Source organism: Myotis davidii, unplaced genomic scaffold, assembly GCF_000327345.1.
Source record: "Myotis davidii unplaced genomic scaffold, ASM32734v1 scaffold1761, whole genome shotgun sequence".
Classification (NCBI taxonomy): domain Eukaryota; kingdom Metazoa; phylum Chordata; class Mammalia; order Chiroptera; family Vespertilionidae; genus Myotis; species Myotis davidii.
The window spans coordinates 19491-40011 of NW_006291617.1; the positions used below are offsets into that span (position 1 = coordinate 19491).

Sequence of the window (20521 nt, forward strand, 5' to 3'; positions counted from 1 at the left end):
GTCCCCCAATCGGCCCTACTCTGAGTGTGACTGACGTTGGCATCACAACCTCCTGATCGCCCTGCTCTGTGCATGACGGGGGGCAGTGCCCCAACCAACTCCCCAGCCCTGCTCTGAGCCCGACCAGGGGCTGCACCAAGGGATTGGCCTGCCCTCTGCCACCCGGGAGCAGGCCTAAGCCAGCAGGTTGTTATCTCCCGAGGGGTCCCAGACTGTGAGAGGGCACAAGTGGGGCTGAGGGACACCCCCCCGCCAGTGCACAAATTTTTTTGCACCTGGCCTCTAGTATATTAATAAAATTACAAAAGTATTATGCAAGAATACATATGTACATACATTAATTTGTATACAGACATAATACCTGTATAATCTAATCTAATAAAAGAGAAACATGCAAATTGACCATACCTTCACTACACCCCAAGCCACGCTCACCAGCCAATCAGAGCGACTATATGCAAATTAACCCAACCAAGATGGCGGCCAGCAGCCATGGAGCTGGAGCAAGCAGGAGGCTTGGTTGCCCCGGTGATGGAGGAAGCCAAGCTTTCCACTTGCTCTGAGCCAGCTGTGGCCTCCGCTAAAGGCAATGAAGTTTCGATTATAGAAGATAAATAAATCCCAGATACCTGCTTCCGGGCAATCTCCATTGGGAGCTTGGATTGCTGGGGACCGTGGCCAGCCTGAAAACAGCCCTCAGCCCCTGGGGGGGCTGAGGGCCATGGCCAGCCTGCAAACAGCCATCAACCCCTCATACAGAAAGGCCACACCCTCATGTGATGAGGGTCCCTGCTGGGGGGCTTGGCTAACCGGCAAACAGCCATCAGCCACTCACCCAGGCTGGCCACACCCTCATGGGGTGAGGATCCCGACTGGGGGTCTTGGCCACCTGAAAACAGCCATTAGCCCCTCACCCAGACTGACCAGGCAACCCAGTGGGGACCCCCACACTGAAGGGTGTATGACCAGCTGCAAACAGTCATCAGTCCTTCACCCAGGCTGGCCAGGCACCCCAGCGAGGACCCCTATCCTGAAGAGGCTGTGGCCAGCCTGCAAACAGCCATCAGCTCCTCACCCATGCTGGCCACACCCTCATGGGGTGAGGGTCCCCGCTGGGGGGCTTGGAAGCCTGCAAAGAGCCATCAGCCCCTAACCCAGGCTGGCCAGGCACCAAGGGGGGAACCCCACCCTGAAGGGCCTGTGGCCAGTCTGCAAAAAGCCATCAGCCACTCACCCAGGCTGGCCAGCTCTCCAGCGGGGACCTCCACCCTGAAGCGGGTGTGACCAGTCTGAAAACGGCCCTCAGCCCCTTGAGTGGCTTGGCCAGCCTGAAAACAGTCATCAGTCCTTCACCCAGTCTGGCCAGGCACCCCAGCTGGACCCCCACCCTGAACGGGGACACCCTTCAGTGCAAAGCACCCATCCCCCACCCATGCACCAGGCATATAATAAAAAGCTAATATGCAAATCGACCCTAACAGCAGAATGACTGGGAATCACTGGTCACTATGACACACACTGACCACCGGTGGCAGACGCTCAATACAGGAGCTGCCCCCTGGTGGTCAGTGTGCTCCCACAGTGGGAGCTCTGCTCAGCCACAAGCCAGGCTGATGGCTGCTAGCTTAGCGGTGGTGGCGGGAGCCTCTCCGGCCTCCTCAGCAGCGCTAAGGATGTCTGGCTGCAGCTTAGGCCTGGTCCCTGCTGGCAAGTGGACATCCCCCGAGGGCTCCTGGGCTGCCAGAGGGATGCCTGACTGCCAGCTTAGGCCCAGTAACCCGGGGAGTGGGCCTAAGCCAGCAGGTGGACATCCTCCGAGGGGCCCCAAACTGGGCTGAGGGACCCCCCTGCCGAGTGCACAAAGTTTTGTGCACCAGGCCTCTAGTATAATATAAACTACTATGCCAAATCCCATTAGCACATTAGATTGAAACTGCAGCAGTCTTTAGGGAGTTGTTCATGAGAAAGCAAGGGTTATAGTATAAAAATAGTAAACTCCACACTACGTAAATAGAAACACATGGGAAAAAATGATAGCAGGGTCATCCTCTCAGAAACTAATAGTGGTCATTTCCACGAGTTAGGACTACAAATGACAGCTATTTCTTTAAATCTTTAACTTTTTGAAAATGAACTTGTGTTACTTTTATATTTTCAAATTGGGTTCCTTACTCTTTATTATAAAAGATAAAGATGAATAAAGTTAATGACTTTTCTTAGTTAGTCATTGTGACTATATAGTAATGAGTATTTTTATTTACAACTGCTGTCTTTACTTTTAGGTTTCACTGTGCTGTAACTTAGGCCAAGAAAAAAAGACTTCTATTCTCAGAAATAAAGTAGTTGTAGCTATATTTGAAAGGGAATATTCAAACTGAACACTTTTCAATTATATTGAACAAATTAAAAAACAGACTGCTAAAAATCGAATAGAATAAAATATTTTTTTTTCTTTAACAGAACAAAGCAAGGAAAGAAAATGCAGTGAATGGATAAAGGCACTGAGTGTTTATTGTTTTTAAAACATTTGCTGCATTCATAAACAACTGGAAGATATTCCAGTACACCTTCAGGCTACTATGGTGCCGTTTGACTGTCCAACAAGTGGTACTGAATACAGACTTTGTCACTGATATTTTGGAACTTGGACAGTTCTCTTATACCTCTGAAACTGACATAGTAATATTGGCTAATTTCAACAGGGCCTTGAAAAAGAAACAGATGAAAGTAATGAAAACATATCTAAATAACATGTGTTACAAGTTCACATCAGGATACCATGAATTCCAAAGATTATTCTTTAGTACTAGGCAAACATGTTAGTTAGAGAGAATCTATGGGTAATTTTTGTATCATTAAATGTTTTTCTTTTGTAAATGTAGAAACTTTTAGAAAGTTTTAAATCACTTAAAAAGTTTTATTTTGTGCCACTCTTTTTTTTTTTTCTTGTACCAACCTTACGGTGCCAGAAACTGTGTGCTATATTTTTAACTAGTGTTTTGTTTGTGTGCTTGTTTTCAACAAAGGATTTTTTGTTTCTCATAGGATGATGACTCATGCTTCACAATTATAGAGTTAAAAAAGAAACAAGCTTTGACACTCAATGAAGTTGAAGCTCTTGCATACTGTTTTTAAATTATTTATTTCTCTGTCACGAGTTGCAGTTGACTATTATTAATTCTGGACCTCAATTTTGGCAGGCTTATCTCAAAATATCAGTTAGCCAGTGATCTCCTTTGTCAACACTACCAATGGTACAAAAATTTTAAAAAAAAACAATAATTAATGTTGGATTTCATATAATAGCCTTTGTCTTCTGAATTCCATCTCATAATATAGGTTTGGCTCACTCAGCAAATAAAAGTCTGTCTTTTCTTTGTATCAAAAGATTAGGGTTCTTGAGATATAAGTCCTACTTTTTGCCAGGATACTATGTTTATTCTCTACTAAATATTACATAGCATTAACCCAATCTGACCCCACAAAAAATGATTACAGAGATCAAATATTTAATTCACTAGTTCATAGCTATAATCTGATATCATCAAGATATCAGAATGAGCCCATTTTAATCAGAAGTTTGCAGTTACTTTAAGTGTACAAACTAAAGAGTTGCATAAAATACTTTAAGGCTTTAAGAACTATGCTAGGCATCTGTACTCAAATATCTATAGTCGAGGTTGTGTTCTCTTAATACTGTACATAAAAGTCCATTTACTCTGCTTAGAAGTCACACAAAGTAAAAAAGGAATGGGATTTTTATATCAAATAAGTTTTAGCTCTTACATATTTTATTTTTAAAGGGAGTGAAAATGTTTAATAATAATTAATATCTATATGACTGAAGAGAGATGACATAATTTCTGACAGTTGGGGGACCTAATATACAGAAAGTTAAGTATCTTTATTCTAGGTTAGATACTTCTCCCATGGGTGTAGATTAGTCCCTTATTGCCGGGAGCCGGTCCATCCTTGCTGTTTCAAGGGACCTGGTGTATATGGCAGACTATTCTTAATATGTTTGCTCACCTTCTTCACACTATGTGTTTTAACCAAGGTCACCTCTCTGAGAAAGGTTGTTTCCCCAGGTAGGGATTTTCCCCTGAAGTTAGGGAGGGAATAAAGCCCCTTAACTAAGTGCCAGGCGGGTAGTTAATCACTTTAACTACGAACAATCACACTTAAGCCACATAATCTTTACTCCCTGGAATGGAGATAAGAAACACCCTAACCTTTGGAATAGAGATTGATAGGATTGAATCAACTGATATAAATACAGATGTAACAAGACAACAAGAGACAGAACTTAGAAGACAGAACCTAGACACAGAACCTAGAGACAGAACATGGCAAAAAATCCTAGACAGAACCTGGCTGGAGAACCTAGCAAGAGAACATGAACACAGAACCCAGCTAGAGATCCTAACCAGAACTTGGCTGGAGATCCTGGATAGAACCCAACCATGCTGGTCAACTGAACGCTGCTTCCGTGTCATTCCTTCTTCGCCGACTCTGTCCACACCTTTGGGGATCACTGGACCTGCTGGGGTTGTTCGGGCGCCATATGCTGGGGTCCAACCCCAGCAGGTCCAGGGGTCCCCAAAGGTGTGGACAGAGTCGGCGAAGAAGGAATGACATGGAAGCAGCGTTCAGTTGACCAGCATGGTTGGGTTCTATCCAGGATCTCCAGCCAAGTTCTGGTCAGGATCTCCAGCGAAGTTCTGGTTAGGATCTCCAGCCGGGTTCTGTATTCATGTTCTCTTGCTAGGTTCTCCATCCAGGTTCTCCAGGTTCTCCAGGCTCTCCAGCCAGGTTCTGTCTAGGATCTTTTGCCATGTTCTGTCTCTAGGTTCTGTGTCTAGTTTCTGTCTTCTAAGTTCTGTCTCTTGTTGTCTTGTTACATCTGTATTTATATCAGTTGATTCAATCCTATCAATCATTCCAAAGGTTAGGGTGTTTCTTATCTCCATTCCAGGGAGTAAAGATTATGTAGCTTAAGTGTGATTGTTCGTAGTTAAAGTGATTAACTACCCGCCTGGCACTTAGTTAAGGGGCTTTATTCCCTCCCTAACTTCAGGGGAAAATCCCTACCTGGGAAAACAACCTTTCTCAGAGAGGTGACCTTGGTTAAAACACATAGTGCGAAGTAGGTGAGCAAACATATTAAGAATAGTCTGCCATATACACCAGGTCCCTTGAAACAGCAAGGATGGACCGGCTCCCGGCACCTTATCATCACACATTTCATTTTGGATTGCTAATTGTACAATTAGTACAATGTAATCACCTAATTATATAACCCTTCATGGTTAGTGTGCCTTCTTCCCCAAGCACTTGTATCTCTTGCTCTTAGTAGAATTCCTGGCATGTAGCAGATGCTCAATAGACATTTATTGAACATACATTTCTTGATTATTTTCCTAGAACACTTTTTTTCACCTACACTAATATCTTTGAGGCTTGATATATAAAGAGAAATGATAGCAGAATAAAAAGAGAAGAAATTACTTTGTTCTTACATTTTTGTTTTGCATATACAAGAATAGGTAAATAATGCAGCTGTGGCAAAGTATGCTGTTTATGGTTTGACTCTGGCACTTATCAGCTGGGGGACTTTAGAGAAGTAAATTTTGTGAGTCTAAGGTTCTATTTGAAAATTGATATATAAATTGCACATTTCTAAACATAAGACTTCAGTGAGATAAGTTGTAAAGTTCCTAATGCCTGGTCTGGCTCAGAATGGATTTTCACACAGGACCGGACATTAGCATTATGACTATCTTATCCTTGACCTATAGAATAACCTATTTGAACTTCATGGTATGAACAAAAAAGGTAATCTGTAATAAATCTAACCAATAGTAAATTTAGAGAGTGATGAAATTATAAATTCTTAACTGGGCAGGTCATAAAGTTATATACCTGTAGTCACACCCCAGGTATATAACTTCTTTAGTAAATGGATTATCGTTTCTTTAAGCAAGCCCTGTCCATTGTTTCTGTGCATCTGTGTTAACATATCTTTGAAATGCCTCTTTTTCTCAGACCCCTCAGAAACTTAAGATCCCATAATCTTGTTAATTATCCTGTAATCCAATTCCTACATTGCTTTTTCCCACCTTCATGTAATCTTCCATTCCCTCTGTAATTTCAAATGTATAAAGGAAACTGCAAAACTGTTATTCTCTGTAGCATTTGAAATCTTGCTTCACAGATATCAAATATTTTCATCAGTTTGGCTCAAATGAATTCTTATAAAAATCCTCTGCAAGTTTAAACACTTACTTAATGTAGCTGAGAGGATTCTGAAGAAGCCCATCCAGGACCACCTCACAGTCCAGACCTGGTGCTAGTACCAGCAGGAGCCCACTGTGCCTCACCAACTCCCTGCTTCATATTAGGTGAATTTGGTAGAGTTTTCTCTCAGAATCTCAAACCTCCTTGCTTTAAGTAGCAGGTACTAACTTTATTTGAGCTGTTCTTAGAAAATCCTTGAGATGGATAAGGGTTGAGATAACCAAGGAAAAGGAGGGGAAAACGAGGTGCTGTTTTAATTTCAGTTTTTTATTGAATTGCTTACTGAGAGTCTGAACAAAATCTTAGCTAGTTAAATGAGAGACCCAAAGAAGAAGGAAACTTGTTTCCACAATGCAAATTTTGAGTATTCTTGTGTAATTTAGAACTTTTGTGGGGTTGGCTGAGGAAAAATTTCCTCTAGGACATAAAGCAGTTCTATAGAGATATCCAACACTTTTGACTTATCTGGAGAAATCCATATAAGGACTGGTTTTCCCAAGAAGTTTCTTCAGACTCTGCAGATCTTAAAGAAAAAACTAAACACAGGAAATGTGCCTCTGAGGCTGACAAGCCTCCCATTGATTCTACTGCAAGATGGCCATGATGAGGATCCTTTGACACTTCTAAATTAATCTTTTGTGTGCATGGTTAGGAAAAGCTGGCTAAAAATTAGGCAGAAAAATGGAAAACATATTTAGTGAGTCTCTTTAGCCTTCAAAAACAGGATTTAGATAACTGTATCAACCTATGATGTTATTTAGATGTCAACCCAATTCTCTGAGGTATTAAAAATAATTGCCCTTACTTCAATAGGTAGAAGGCCATTTGACACTTGATTTGTCAAGGACAAATTTAAGTTGTAAATGCCTCCAAAACAAAATTTGGATCCAATTGTTCTTTATAAACTAGTGAGTTTTCTCATGGTTCAAAGGTTCCTGTTTTTGTCTGTCGGTGTATTTCTATATGTGTATGTTGTAACTGTGAGATATATATATATTTACCGCTGTATGGTATTATTAAATTTAATTTAAAGGTGAGTGTTTGAAAGGATTGGGTATTTTAAAATTCTCAGAAATAAAATTAGGGGGAAAAATGAGACATATGTAATACTTCAACAATAAAGAATTTAAATTAAAAAAATAAGAAACTAATTCAAATGCTTTTCAAGTTCATGTGATCAAAAATTTATCCTTAGTATATAAAAGCTTTTTAAAGTATGTTGGATTAAGTAGAACAGACATGTCTTTCAAGTTATCAATATTAAATATAATGTTATATTTTACCCATTTTACAAAAATAAATCCATGCTAATAGTGGAATTTGATGCTAATTGTTTACTTCTTAGTTTTTATTAGATATTCTGGTTTTAAGGGTTAGAATCTCAATATATGTAGGAGTAAATTTGCAGTGTTTCAGAAAGGTCCCTGAAACTCCTAAAAATATTTTTTAATTTATTTTAGAGAGAAAGGAAGGGAGAGGGAGAGAGAGAGAAACGTTGCTGTGAGAGAGAAACATCTATTGGTTGTCTCCCAAAATCACCCCTACCAGGTATCAAACCCACAACTTGGGTGTGTGCCCTAACCTGGAATCAAACTCTCAACCCTTTGGTGTAAGGGACGATGCTCCAATCAATTTAGCCATATTGGCCAGGGCTCAAAATATATGTATTTTTAATGTTAAATTGCATGAAAGACATTGTAAAATAAGTGATAAACAACTTCTAGGGTATATTGTATGTTGAATGAATAGTTGGGGTAATTGGAAACCCAAGATGGCCATTTGGTTCTCCTAGGTTCCCTGGAAAACCCCACTTTTTGTTTTTGTTTTTGTTTTTTTTTTATTTTTTCATTCCATCATGTATAATAGTGCATTTAAGCTGGATTTAAATTAGGTAAAGGAACTCATACGATGTCATTATTGAAAGGAGACATCTTTAAGAAAATGCTGAATAGGTAATCACTTTTCACTGTGAGCTCCCAGGAGACAAAGTTTTTAAAAATCATTGACTGCCACCTGGAGCTTTGTTTATTGGAATTGACATAAAATAAAAAAGCACTCTGTCCGACCTCATTCAAAGGGACCTTATCAGATATCATTAACTAATCCATGTGCAGCTAAACTTCAAAGGGTTAAATCATGGATTCACATTAACCAGGAATGGACATCTATCTACTCCATCTCTGACACTCACCTCAACCTACAGTGAACACCAAGAATTCCTGTAGGATAAGAAGCCACTGACATCAGAGGTAGACCTCTATCCTAAGACTTCAACAAGGACTCTGTATCTATGGTTTGATGATGAACTCAGAAGCTATTTTGTTTGATTACCTTTACCTATCTGCTAATGATATGAGTCATAATAATAGTTAGTATACTTGTTCTTTGATTTTTTTCTATACAATCCAACTGTTAATGATTATTGAAGGTACATAAAATAACTGTTAATACTCTTTTTATGACTTATGTAAATGTTATACTAGATACCAAATACAGAAAAATGAAACTGATGGCAAAACTCAGATCATGATATTTTACAGGATAAAATGATCCAGAGTCTTTTTTGTTATGAAGGCTATAAGATCTGACTGCCTTCCATTTCTCTTTTGGGGAAAATTTGGCCTTAATTTACAACCCATGGTTATGGTATTACCCCTTCCACAGTGGTCCACTATTTCAACAAGACAATGTTGATACTGATAATTCCTAGGAATGAGCCTTCCTAGCACTGTGAGACCACACTATTCAATCAGAAAGTTGGTCATCAGTTCATCCTATGAATTTATTTATGACCAAAAGGGGAAACTGTAAATGAAAACCAGGCTCTATAACAAATCTTGCCAAAAAGTAACCTCACAGGTAGATCTGATCATAAATTTCTACCTGGGCAGGTCATGGTTGGTAGTCACATCTTAGGCACATAACTTCTTTAGTACAATGATTATCTTTTCCTTAAGCCAGCCCTGTGCATTTTTTCTGTGCATCTGGGTTAACACACCTTTGAAATGCCTCTTTTTCAGACCTTTCAGAAACTTAATGAGCATCAAGAGAGCACATGATCTTGTAATCCAATGCTCACCTTGCTTTCTCCCACCTTTATGCAATTTTCCTCACATTCCCTTCTTAATTTCAAGTGTAAAAATAAACTGGAAAACTCATTCTATATAGCACATGAGATCTTGTTTCCCAGTATTGTCATCAGTTTAGCTAAATAAATTCTTATAAAAATTCTCTACAGGTTTGGTTGTTTCTTATGCTGATCCTGGGTTTCAGTTTAAAAGAAAAGTATGAGGAATAACAACCTGAAATTTCTCATGGAAATCTGTTGTCTGCTTTTGATTGCAGTCCAGCCTAGCTATAGAGGAATTTTTAATGGAAGACAATTATTACTACTTAATGGAATTTCAGAGAGGAGTGCCCACTCCCTCAAATGAAGAGTAATTTTACCTATCTCTGCCAATATTAAAGAAAACCAAATAAAACTAAACTTGTCTTGAGCAGAGACTAAAGGATGGATCTTATTTCTCAGGTTCCTCATACAGAAAATGAGTTAAACACTTAATGCTCTTTAAAACCCCTCTCAACTTGAACTTATCTATGTGCACTTGTAAAGGATGGAAATTTTGGAATCAAACTGAAACAAGGAAGGATAATAACACCATAGAGAAGAGCAAAAGAATAAGGTAAAGGTCATGACAACAAGTAGCAGATTTTCTACAGGTGTGAACCGGGGTCCACAAACATCCTGAAGCATGGGAGGTATGACAAAGAGAAGTTGATATCTCTGCTCAGCAACCTGTTCTCTTCTTATCTTAGTTTTTCCTTTTTGTACTACATACAGTCTTTTATGTATGATGAAACTGAATTTAATGATTTACTCAGTAAATGACTAAACCCATTTGTCTAGGAAGTTATTGATACTCATGATCATGGAAGAATGGTCCATTCCCTCTTCAGTGACATCTCAGCGTTTTGTTGAATAATAGGAAAAGCCTCTTCTCAGTTTTCCATTTTTATGCAACAAAATATGTATATTCTAGAAAAAAAAATGTGGGTTTCCCAGCCCCTTCAACAGTTGGCCTGTGCCTGGATGGTCCATCCTTGATTGGGAGGACGCAAATATCAGAAAGACTGTGACAGCTGCATGTGGCTGTTCAGGAGATTTAGCTCTACTTAATTAATGGCTCCTAGGGCAGTCAGGGATGAGGATTAATGTACCAGGCTCTCATTAGTGTCTGTTATTTGGGTAGGCCGCGTGTGCTCTTGCACAGATAATATAGGAAAACATTATAACTAGACCCAGTCTTTAAAGATGGGTGGACTCTATTGATTATAGAGCATGATTTCCAGTTAGAGAATCACAAACATCTGGAGGCATGAGAGGTATTACAGAGCATTCATATTAGCACTGAGTATTGCCTCAGGCTAAATAAATAAGCCCCCAAGTGTATTATTATTTTTGCAGTGAATATAGAAACTTATGTATTGAATAAAATTCATAGTCATTGAAAATTTTTACCTAAATCACAAATATGTAATTTAAATAATATAAATGGAGAGATAGAATTACAAGAGTATAATTATTAACATGTGAGACTCCAGGACATATGCATGTCTGTATATGTGTCTGTGTATGTGTAGAGGGTTTGTGTTAAGTAATTTTTTGGTCTTAAATTTGTGAACCAATGTTCTAAAACCTGTCACATATGAGAGCACCCTATAAACATCAAGTAAAGTGGCTAAAATGGTACATATGCCTACAAGGTAGTGAGGCAAAAAAGGCTGAATGAAAAAATGTATATAATGTGTTAAACACGATATGTGGCACATAGTACCTGCTCAGTGAGTTTCAATCATCCTTATCAGTAGCAGTTATGATTATGTAAACTATTGGGAAAAGGATGTACTTGCTTGTAATTATATAAACTGGCAAATAAATGAAAACAGTTCCCTGCCCAAAGTAATGCAAAGTTGTTTATTCCATCTTCTTGCTCCCATAACACATTGTTCATACTTTGTTATTCCACATCACATTTTGTTGCAATCACTTATTCACAGGTCTCTCTTTTCCAGTAGACCATATGATCTTTGATAAAAAGGATGGTATCTTATCTTTGTATTCCTAATAGGTAGTGTAATCAGAACAAGTATGAGCTGGATACATTTGTTGTTGTTGTTAATCCTCACTCAAGGATATTTTTTTCATTGCTTTGTAGAGAGAGTGGAAAGGAGGGAAGGAGGGAGGTGAAGAGATACAAAGAGAGAGAGAGAGAGAGAGAGAGAGAGAGAGAGAGAGAGAGAGAGAGAGAAACATTGATGTGAGAGAGAAACATTAATTGGTTGTCTCATGTATGTGCCTTGACCAGGGCTGGAGATCAAGCCTGCAACCCAGGTACATATCCTTGACTTGGAGTCAAACTTACAACCCCTCGGTGTGCAGACTGATGCTCTAACCACTGAGTGAACTGTACCGGTCAGGGTGGATACATTTTTAATGCATATATAAAAATTTTTTCAAAAAATATACTGGAATTAATACACAAAGAGAGAGAGAGAGAGATTATAGGCATAATGGTCCCTAGGGCTGGTGAATTTACATGTGAAGAATTACAAGAGAGTTTAGAAAGAAATTCAAAATTTTGAGATAATTGAGAGATGACCATTTGTGGAAATAAGAATTATTTAATCTCAAAATAAAATCTAATATTATATTTATATTAGAAATAATATTTTTATTGTGCTTTATGTTTTATAGAACTCTTCCATAAGAATACCAGAACATGAGAATAATTTTTCTTATATTGTGCACCAAGAAACTAAACAAAAACTGTTTTATTTGGTTAAGGTCATACAACTAGAAATGGTAGAGTTGGGAATCAAACCCAAGTCTTGTAATTTCAAGACCAATGGTCTTCAACAAGTCATGGAATGTAGCAGGTATTATGTAACACTTATTAGTTATTATGGGGATGATCATGGCCGAGAATGAAGAGGGATGAACTTCATATAGAAAATTCTAAGATAACTTAGATAGTTAAAACATGAAATAAAATTATGGAAAAGTTTTACTTTTATATAAGGAACTAGAGGCCTGGTGGGTGAAAATTCATGCACTTGGGTGGAGGGGTCCCTCAGCCTGGCCTGTGCCTTCTCTCAGTCCAGGACCCCTTGGGGGATGTCCACCTGCTGGCTTAGGCCCAGTCCCCAGGGTTTCAGGCCTAAGATGGCAATCAGACGTCCCTCTGGCAGCCCAGGAGCCTTTGGGGGATGTCCGACTGCCGGCTTAGGTCCAGAGTGGGCCTAAGCTGACAGTTGGACATCCTTAGCACTTCCAAAGAGGTGAGAGAGGCTCCTGCCACCGCTGCTGCGCTTGCACCCATCAGCCTGGCTTGTGGCTGAGTGGAGGTCGCCCTGGGGAGTGCAGGATGTCCCCCTGGTGGTCAGTGTGTGTCATTGTGACCAGTTGTTCCACCGTTAGGGTCAATTTGCATATTACCCTTTTATTATATAGACTAGAGGCCCAGTGCACAAAAATTGTGTGTGTGTGTGTGTGTGTGTGTGTGTGTGTGTGTTTTTGTGTATATATATTTTGTTTTTAATATCCCACTTCTCAGATCTTTTATGGGTATAGGGTGTTGCTCTGCAGTTATAAATAGGAAGGCACAGATGAGTTTAAGTGTCTTATTCCCTATAGTAAAGTATGGCAATTATACCAATTGGAAAATAAAATATCAAGAAATGACTTTAAACAAACTAACAAATAAGCCAGTTTGTACAAATTAAAGCTCTCATGGGCTTTTTAAAAAGAGAGAAGCTCTATTAGGCTAGCACTTAACCAAAACTCAGAAACAGAAGAGAATTTAATTATTTATTCCTAGCTAATACAGGAAAAATTAATGTGACTAAATGCTAAGTGTTCCTTAATGAAAATTATAAACGTAATTGAACTTCATATTTATTAAAGGCAGAAATGTTAAAGAAACAGAGCCAGAGAGCTTCAGTTCTCTTATCATCTCTCTTTAATTATACTCAGTTTTTTAACCCAGAGGTTTCCACATATGTCTCCATTTCATGTATTCAGTAGATTGTATCTTCATAGGACATTTACTAGTAAGAGTTTTCTGACTGATTAAATAAAATAGGCTGGCAGTTTAAAAGAAAGTCACATCTGGTTTTTGACAGGAGTTCAGCTTTAGAAGAGTCTTTCCAAGCTTTTTATAAATGCCAGCCTTCAAAAAGCCAGTCTACCTTTTCCCTTTTTTTTTTTTTTTTTTTTTCTGACTGCATTGAGACAAGCCAAGACTGTAGATATATAGCAGGAGGAGGGAAAAGGTCAAATTAAACATAAGAGCAGTGAGGTTTATTTCTACCAACATTAGCTAAGGGTGTGCATTGACAAGAAACATAATTTATTAGAGATTAAGAGCAATGATGTAAAACACCAAAGGGTTGGAGTGGGTTGAGTGGGTATTATGTAACAAATCTGGAAATGTATAGCCAAATGAAAATTTTTGGCTGGTGAATATATGAAAGAAACTTGAATAATTAAGTTCAAAACAGAGAACAAATCAACTCAAAAATGGTCTAATTCATAAACTATTTGTTTAAAAGACATTTTTAAGACATTTAAAAGACTTAAAAATTAATGAATTAACTTAAGAAAAATTAGATAAATAATGTTGGTTCTAAAGGATAAAATTATAGAATGTTGACAATCCTATAATAATTTTTTAGTATTTTCCTTTTTGAAAATCTTTATTGTTGCCAAAACCGGTTTGGCTCAGTGGATAGAGCGTCGGCCTGCGGACTGAAGGGTCCCAGGTTCGATTCCGGTCAAGGGCATGTACCTGGGTTGCGGGCACATCCCCAGTAGGAGATGTGCAAGAGGCAGCTGATCGATGTTTCTAACTCTCTATCTCTCTCCCATCCTCTCTGTAAAAAAAATCAATAAAATATATTAAAAAAAAATCTTTATTGTTGAAAGTATTACATATGTCCACCTTTTCTCCCCCATCGCCCTCCTCCATCCCACTCCCGCCCCCCACCATTTACTTGAAAATATATAGCTTCCCTTCATTAGTTTTTGCATTCCCTCTTCCATCAGCATATCTGAGACTATTGAAACATTAATCTAAAAACTTCTTTTTATAGAAAGACCAAACATTGAATTTAAAACTTTCTTTATAAAGTATTTTGTCATAAAAACTTAACCAACAGCAGCAACACAAGTTGACAATAGATCTTACCATCTCCTGGGTCAATGATCTCCACTGTGGTCACCGTGGGAAATTCCAGAGCTGCCAGCACTGGTTCTGAGAGAACCACCTGGAAAGTCTCAGACTGCTCATGTTCCTCATCACTCATCATGTGCACTTTCCATGTGGCCCTGGTCTGGCCTGGGTTGAACTGCACTTGTTTCTGTGCTTTACCTTTGAAATCTTTGTCTTTTTCTGCAGTTCCATCTCTTGTGCCAATACCTACACAGAATCATAAAATCACTGTCTTAGTTTCATTTTTCAATTGAATTATTAAGGCTTTCCACATTAACTTTTTGTATATCACTTGATCATGCACTGCAAAGTAGACTCCATTCTGATTTCCTGAAATGGATAATTGGGTGTGGCTCCTACAATGGAAAGTATTCCACTGGAGGTGTTCATGATTCTATTCTACTCTTGCCCCATTGTGGTTTTACTATATATTCTTTTTTTTTTTTTAAATCCTCACCCGAGGTTTTTCCATTGCTTTTTAGAGAGAGAGTGGAAGGGAGGGGTGGAGAGGGGAAAGAGAGAGAACATCAATGTGAGAGAGGCACATTGACTGGTTGCCTCCTGCATGAACCTCAACTGGCTCAGGAACCAACCTGTAACTCAGGTACATGCCCTTGACCAGGAATCAAACCCGGACCCACCAGTGCTCAGGCCAATGCTCTAATCCAAGCACGTCAAACTCGCCGTCTGCAGGCCCCGTACCTCATTTATTTGGCCCGTATTAGCCTTTGAGTTTGACATGCTTGCTCTAATCGCCAACTCACACCAGCCCAGGGCTTACTATTTACTAGTATTCTTTAAGCTAAGTTTGTGTTAGAACTTCTACGATGGAATGCTAAATTTGCTTTGGGTGAAAAATAAAGATTCCCCTTTTATAACTAACATATAGTATTTACTATGAGGCAGTGCTAGTCTATCTTGTTACTTAAAGTATGGTCCATGGACCAGCAGCATGAGCAACATCTTGGAGATTGTTAGTAATGCAGTTTCAGCCCAACCCCAGGCCTACTGAATCAGAATCAACATTTTAGCAAGATCCCCAGGTAAATCTATGTGCATTAAAATCTAAGGGTCGATAGACACATATTACAGACTTCATATCTCCACAAGGTTCTATGTAAAATAGGTGCCCCATTTTAATAAAGGATGAAGAAATGATGTATAGATTCTGGAGGAAATATATTAGTCCGCACTTTAATCTAATGTGGCAGGTGAGACAGTTAAGCATACTCAATGTTCAAAACAATGCCCTTCCTTGGAGATAAAACATATTTAGCTGGTAAACTATATACATATATATATACATATACATATACATATACATATACATATACATATACATATACATATACATATACATATACATACATATATATGTATATATATATTAAATTATATTATTCAATGGGCAAAAAGAACTCTGGAAATTAAAAAAGCTTATAAATTGGTTTAAATGTATGCTTTTTTTAGAAAAATTGAGTATTAACTATGAAACAAACATATTACTTTTATATACTAAGTGATGCTACAACTCAGTCTTTTTATCTGATGTGGAAAAAAATGGCATGGAGGTTATGCAAGGTACTTTTGGAATGAGAGAACTGATTTTTTTATCTTACCTTGGCCACATGGAGGCTTTGGGATCATAGGCAAATTATTAACTTCCTCAGTTGTAGACAATGTAAGAGCACTATATGTCATAGTTGAGAGTCAGCTCTGGAGCCAACCTCAGTTCTGCCTCTTAGTAGCTGTGTAATTGTGGGCATAAAGCCTTTCTATTTCCTCATCTGTGTGATGAGGGATATAATGACATTCTTCTCATGAGGTTACCTATGCAAGTTATTGAGAACCAGGCCTGGCACATAATAAGAGCTCAATAAATGTTAACTATCATTATTATCACTTCATAGTCCATAACCTAATAAAGTGTCAGGCATTTAATAAGCACTCAATAAAACATTAATTGAGTTAGTGAACAGAGGGTTGTTCTAAGGAGTAAAAGGAAAAAGTATTTAATGTGCTTAATGAAGTATCTTTTATTAGCAAATGTTCAATAACTGGTGGCAATAAGATCCTTGATGCAAATCATTTTGTGAAATGAAATTATGCATTTATTAATGGGTTATAAATGTATAATCATTCCTGAGAAAATACATGTATAAATTTCATGTAATTTATAATTTACTAACTGTGTTCCAGAAGTTAAGTGTTATTTTGCTTTTAGCTATAATGCAAAATATCTAATTCTAAAAGTCCGTAAATGAAAGTGGAGGTCGTAGAACAGTAACATAAAACATATTCATTGTAGAGCTCCTATGAGATTACCTTTCACTTTAATCTGACCTTCATTTCCAGTTCTAGCATGAATGCTATTATTATCTCCCATGATTCACGGGTGTGGGCAGCACACAAAAGTCTTTCCAACTTCCTATCTCCTTAGGTTACTAATTAACATGTGAGGTTAATCAAGCAGAGTTATAAAACCTTTTTAAAATTGCTGGTGTTGATCTCACATAGAAAATATTAGTTGCATTGGAAAAATAACTTCACAAGAAAAAAAGACTCTTGTTTGACATTTTAACATTCAGCTTTAAAAAAAAAAAGCAATGGAGAGAAAAATCTGAAAATATTGCTTAAAAATATTTTTCAAATATTAACATTCCCATTGCTACAATGGGCTACTTGTGAGTGAATAAGTAAATATACTCATTAGGAGTGAGAATTCAAGTAAAATACAAATAAATGAAGGAATTATAAAGAATTATTAAAGCACTGTGTTTTTTAGTTATTCCTCTAATTTTCCTCTGATTTATTTCTAAGCACAAAGCACAGTGAAGACTAATTTCTCAATGACAAAAAGAAAGACAGGACCATATTCTAGTTCTGCAGAACATGTGTGTGTCCAGAGAACATGCTTCTAAAAGAGAGAGCAATAAAGCATTCACTATGCTCTAGGAAGGTTAAACACAGAAAGTGTAAATGACAGCCTAAGAAGAGGCACATGCAAATAAAGAAGATGGAAGCAAAGCTGCCCTTGCTGCAGGATGGGTCTGCAGGCAAACCAACCCCACCTAGATTCAGAGGAAACTTAAAAGGTCAGCAGACCCCAGCTGGCATGGCTCAGTGGTTGAACATTGACCTACAAACCAGGAGGTTAGTTACAGTTTGATTCTCGGTCAGGGAACATGCGCGGGGTTGCGGGCTCGATCCCCGGTTGAGGGCGTGCAGGAGGCAGACAATCAATGATCTCTCTCATCACTGATGTTTCTATCTCTCTCTCCCTGTCCCTTTCTCTCTGAAATCAATAAAAAAATTAAAAAGTAAAAAAATAAAAATAAGATGAGCATAGTGTGAAAACCCCTCTTGTAAAGTTACAAAACAAAGAGTATTTTTAAATTACAGGATAATTATTACCCAGCATCTGAACATCAGGGGAAATTATGGGGGGGCAGGTGAGAATTGTGACTGTGGCAAGGATGTGTGTATGTGTGTGCTCATGTGTGTGGATGGGGATCTACTATTTAAGGCATTTTAATTTTACAGACCAGTAAAATTTCCAAACAGCATTTTGAAGACATAAACACAATTACAACTTTTTATTCTGCCAAAATTTTTCTAGATTCATATCTTAGTTGATACTTTCACTCAATAAAAGCTCTTTTGTCTATGAACATTCTATCAGTCTAGATATATATAAAAATATGGTACAGAAAATATATAATTGCTTGGGGTGCTATTATTTTTTATCAATATACGAAATATTTTGTGCCAACTATATTACTGCCTAAAATTACCAATATACTTATTGGTTAAAATACCTATTTTACACTTACATAAAATTGAATGTGAGCTTAAACTGGAGTTTTAGAAACTTGCTTTTGACTCTCAGTTTCATTCAAAAGGGCAAAGCAGCAGAAAATGATTAGTATTTAAAACTTTTCTGTTGGTTCTTGAAGAAAAGTCACAACATATATCTTCTATGTAGTGCTTTTATGTAGTGTTGGGGTTATTGAAACTTTAGTGAGCATTCAAATGCAATAAACAAATAGTAAATTATATTTTAATAGTTAATATGGTACTGAATAGTTTTTTGTTTATTATTGAAGTAGCCTTCACATATGTTTTACACTGTTGTTTCCACATTTGTATCTTATGAATAAATTACATAATTGCCCACACTTATTTAAGATCTAGAGACATTTAACATTTTTTAACTTATGGGTGATTACTGACAGTTTTGTAAAGTTATTTTATATTAGAGAAAGATCATATGTAGATTTGAAGAGGTATATATTTTAATTCACATTTCTTATTTTTACAGCCTTTGTCTTGATGATTTAGCCTTGACATAAAACTTTTGGCATGTTTTTCTTTAGCAGTTAAAGGACATTTAAATGTCAACATCTGCCTGATCTTTAAAACTAGAGCAGTAAACTAAAAAGGTTTTAATCATTATAAAATTTTGAACTTTTGCTAGAAAACTGGAATTTTGTGACAGAAGTGAAAATTAAACTTACTTATAAATGAAGTCTCTCCCAAGTAACCTCTACGTTTAATAACAACATCGAGAAATTTGGAGTCCTCATTGATCAGGTAATATTCCTTTTCAAAGGAGATCCATGCCCAATTCAGGTGAAAATGCTGCTTGGTTAACTTGTTTCCACCTAAAAAACAAAAATTTAAAGCACCAAATTTGTGAATGAATGACCTTAAAAGTAGTCCACAGACTACTTTAATAATGCAACATGATGAACCTCTAGCCTGATTCATCAGGAAACAAAGAGAGAGGACCCAAATAAACAAAATCAGAAACTAAAGAGGTGAAGTAACATCTAACCCCACAGAAATACAAAGGATCATAAAAAATACTAAGAACAACTTTATTCCAATAAACTAGACATCCTGGATGAAGTGGACATATTCCTAGAAAAATACAACCTTCCAAAACCCAATCAGAAGAATCATAAAACATGAATAGGTCGATAACTACTGATGAAATTGAAGCAGTAAAACAACAACAATGACAAAAAACTCCTAACAAACAAAAGCCATGGTCCAGACGGATTCACAGGGGAGTTTTACCAAATATTCAAAGAACTAACACCTATTTTCCTCAAGCTATTACAAAAAATTTAAGAGGAAGGAACACTTCCAAACTATGTCTATGAGGCCAGTATTACCCTAATTTCAAAAACTAAATAAATACATGACAAAGAAAGAGCACATAGATGCTAAAATCCTCAACACAATTTTAGCAAATCAAATCCAGCAATACATTAAAAAGATCATATATTATGACCACATGGGATTTATTCTGGGAATTCAAGGATGGTACAATATTCTCAAATTAATAAATGTGATATAGCACATAAAAAGATTGCAAGACAAAAATCACATGATCATATCAATTGATACAGAAGAAGCATTCAACAAAATCCAACACCCTTTTTTGCTAAAAACTCTTAACAATGTGGGAATGGAGGGATCATACCTCAACATACTACAGGCCATATATGACAAACCTACAGCCAACATCATACTCAATGGGCAAAAACTAAAACCATTTCCCCTAAGAACAGGAACAAGACAGGGTTGCCCTCTTTCACCACTCTTGTCCAACATATCTTTGGAACTCCTGGCCATAGCAATCAGACAAGAAGAAATAAAAGGCATCCAAATTGGAAAGGAGAAAGTAAAACTCTCATTATTCTCAGATGACATGATATTGTACATAGAACCCTAAAGACTCCATCAAAAAAACTACTAGATTTAATAAATGAATTCAGAAATGTAGCAGACTACCAAATTATCACCTAAAAATCCATAGCATTTTTATACACCAACTAGTGGCCTGGTGCACGAATTCATGCACATTGAAAGGGAATTAATTAGAAGAAATACTTTAATACTGTTATTCGCCCTTTCTCTATCATAGAAGTGTCAGAGATTAAAGA

At 37.5% G+C, this 20521-nt stretch overlaps 1 protein-coding gene across 1 annotated transcript in view; it reads right to left on the reverse strand.

Annotated features, from left to right (window-relative positions):
* LOC102752677 (FRAS1-related extracellular matrix protein 2) overlaps positions 1-20521 on the reverse strand; it is a 190962-nt gene that overhangs the window by 10450 nt on the left and 159991 nt on the right. Inside the window, exons 3-4 of the mRNA XM_015564903.1 lie at positions 19085-19231; positions 14544-14774 (exon numbers count right to left, since the gene is read on the reverse strand). Coding sequence (XP_015420389.1) covers positions 14544-14774; positions 19085-19231 — 378 coding nt within the window. The remainder of the gene's footprint in view (positions 1-14543; positions 14775-19084; positions 19232-20521) is intronic.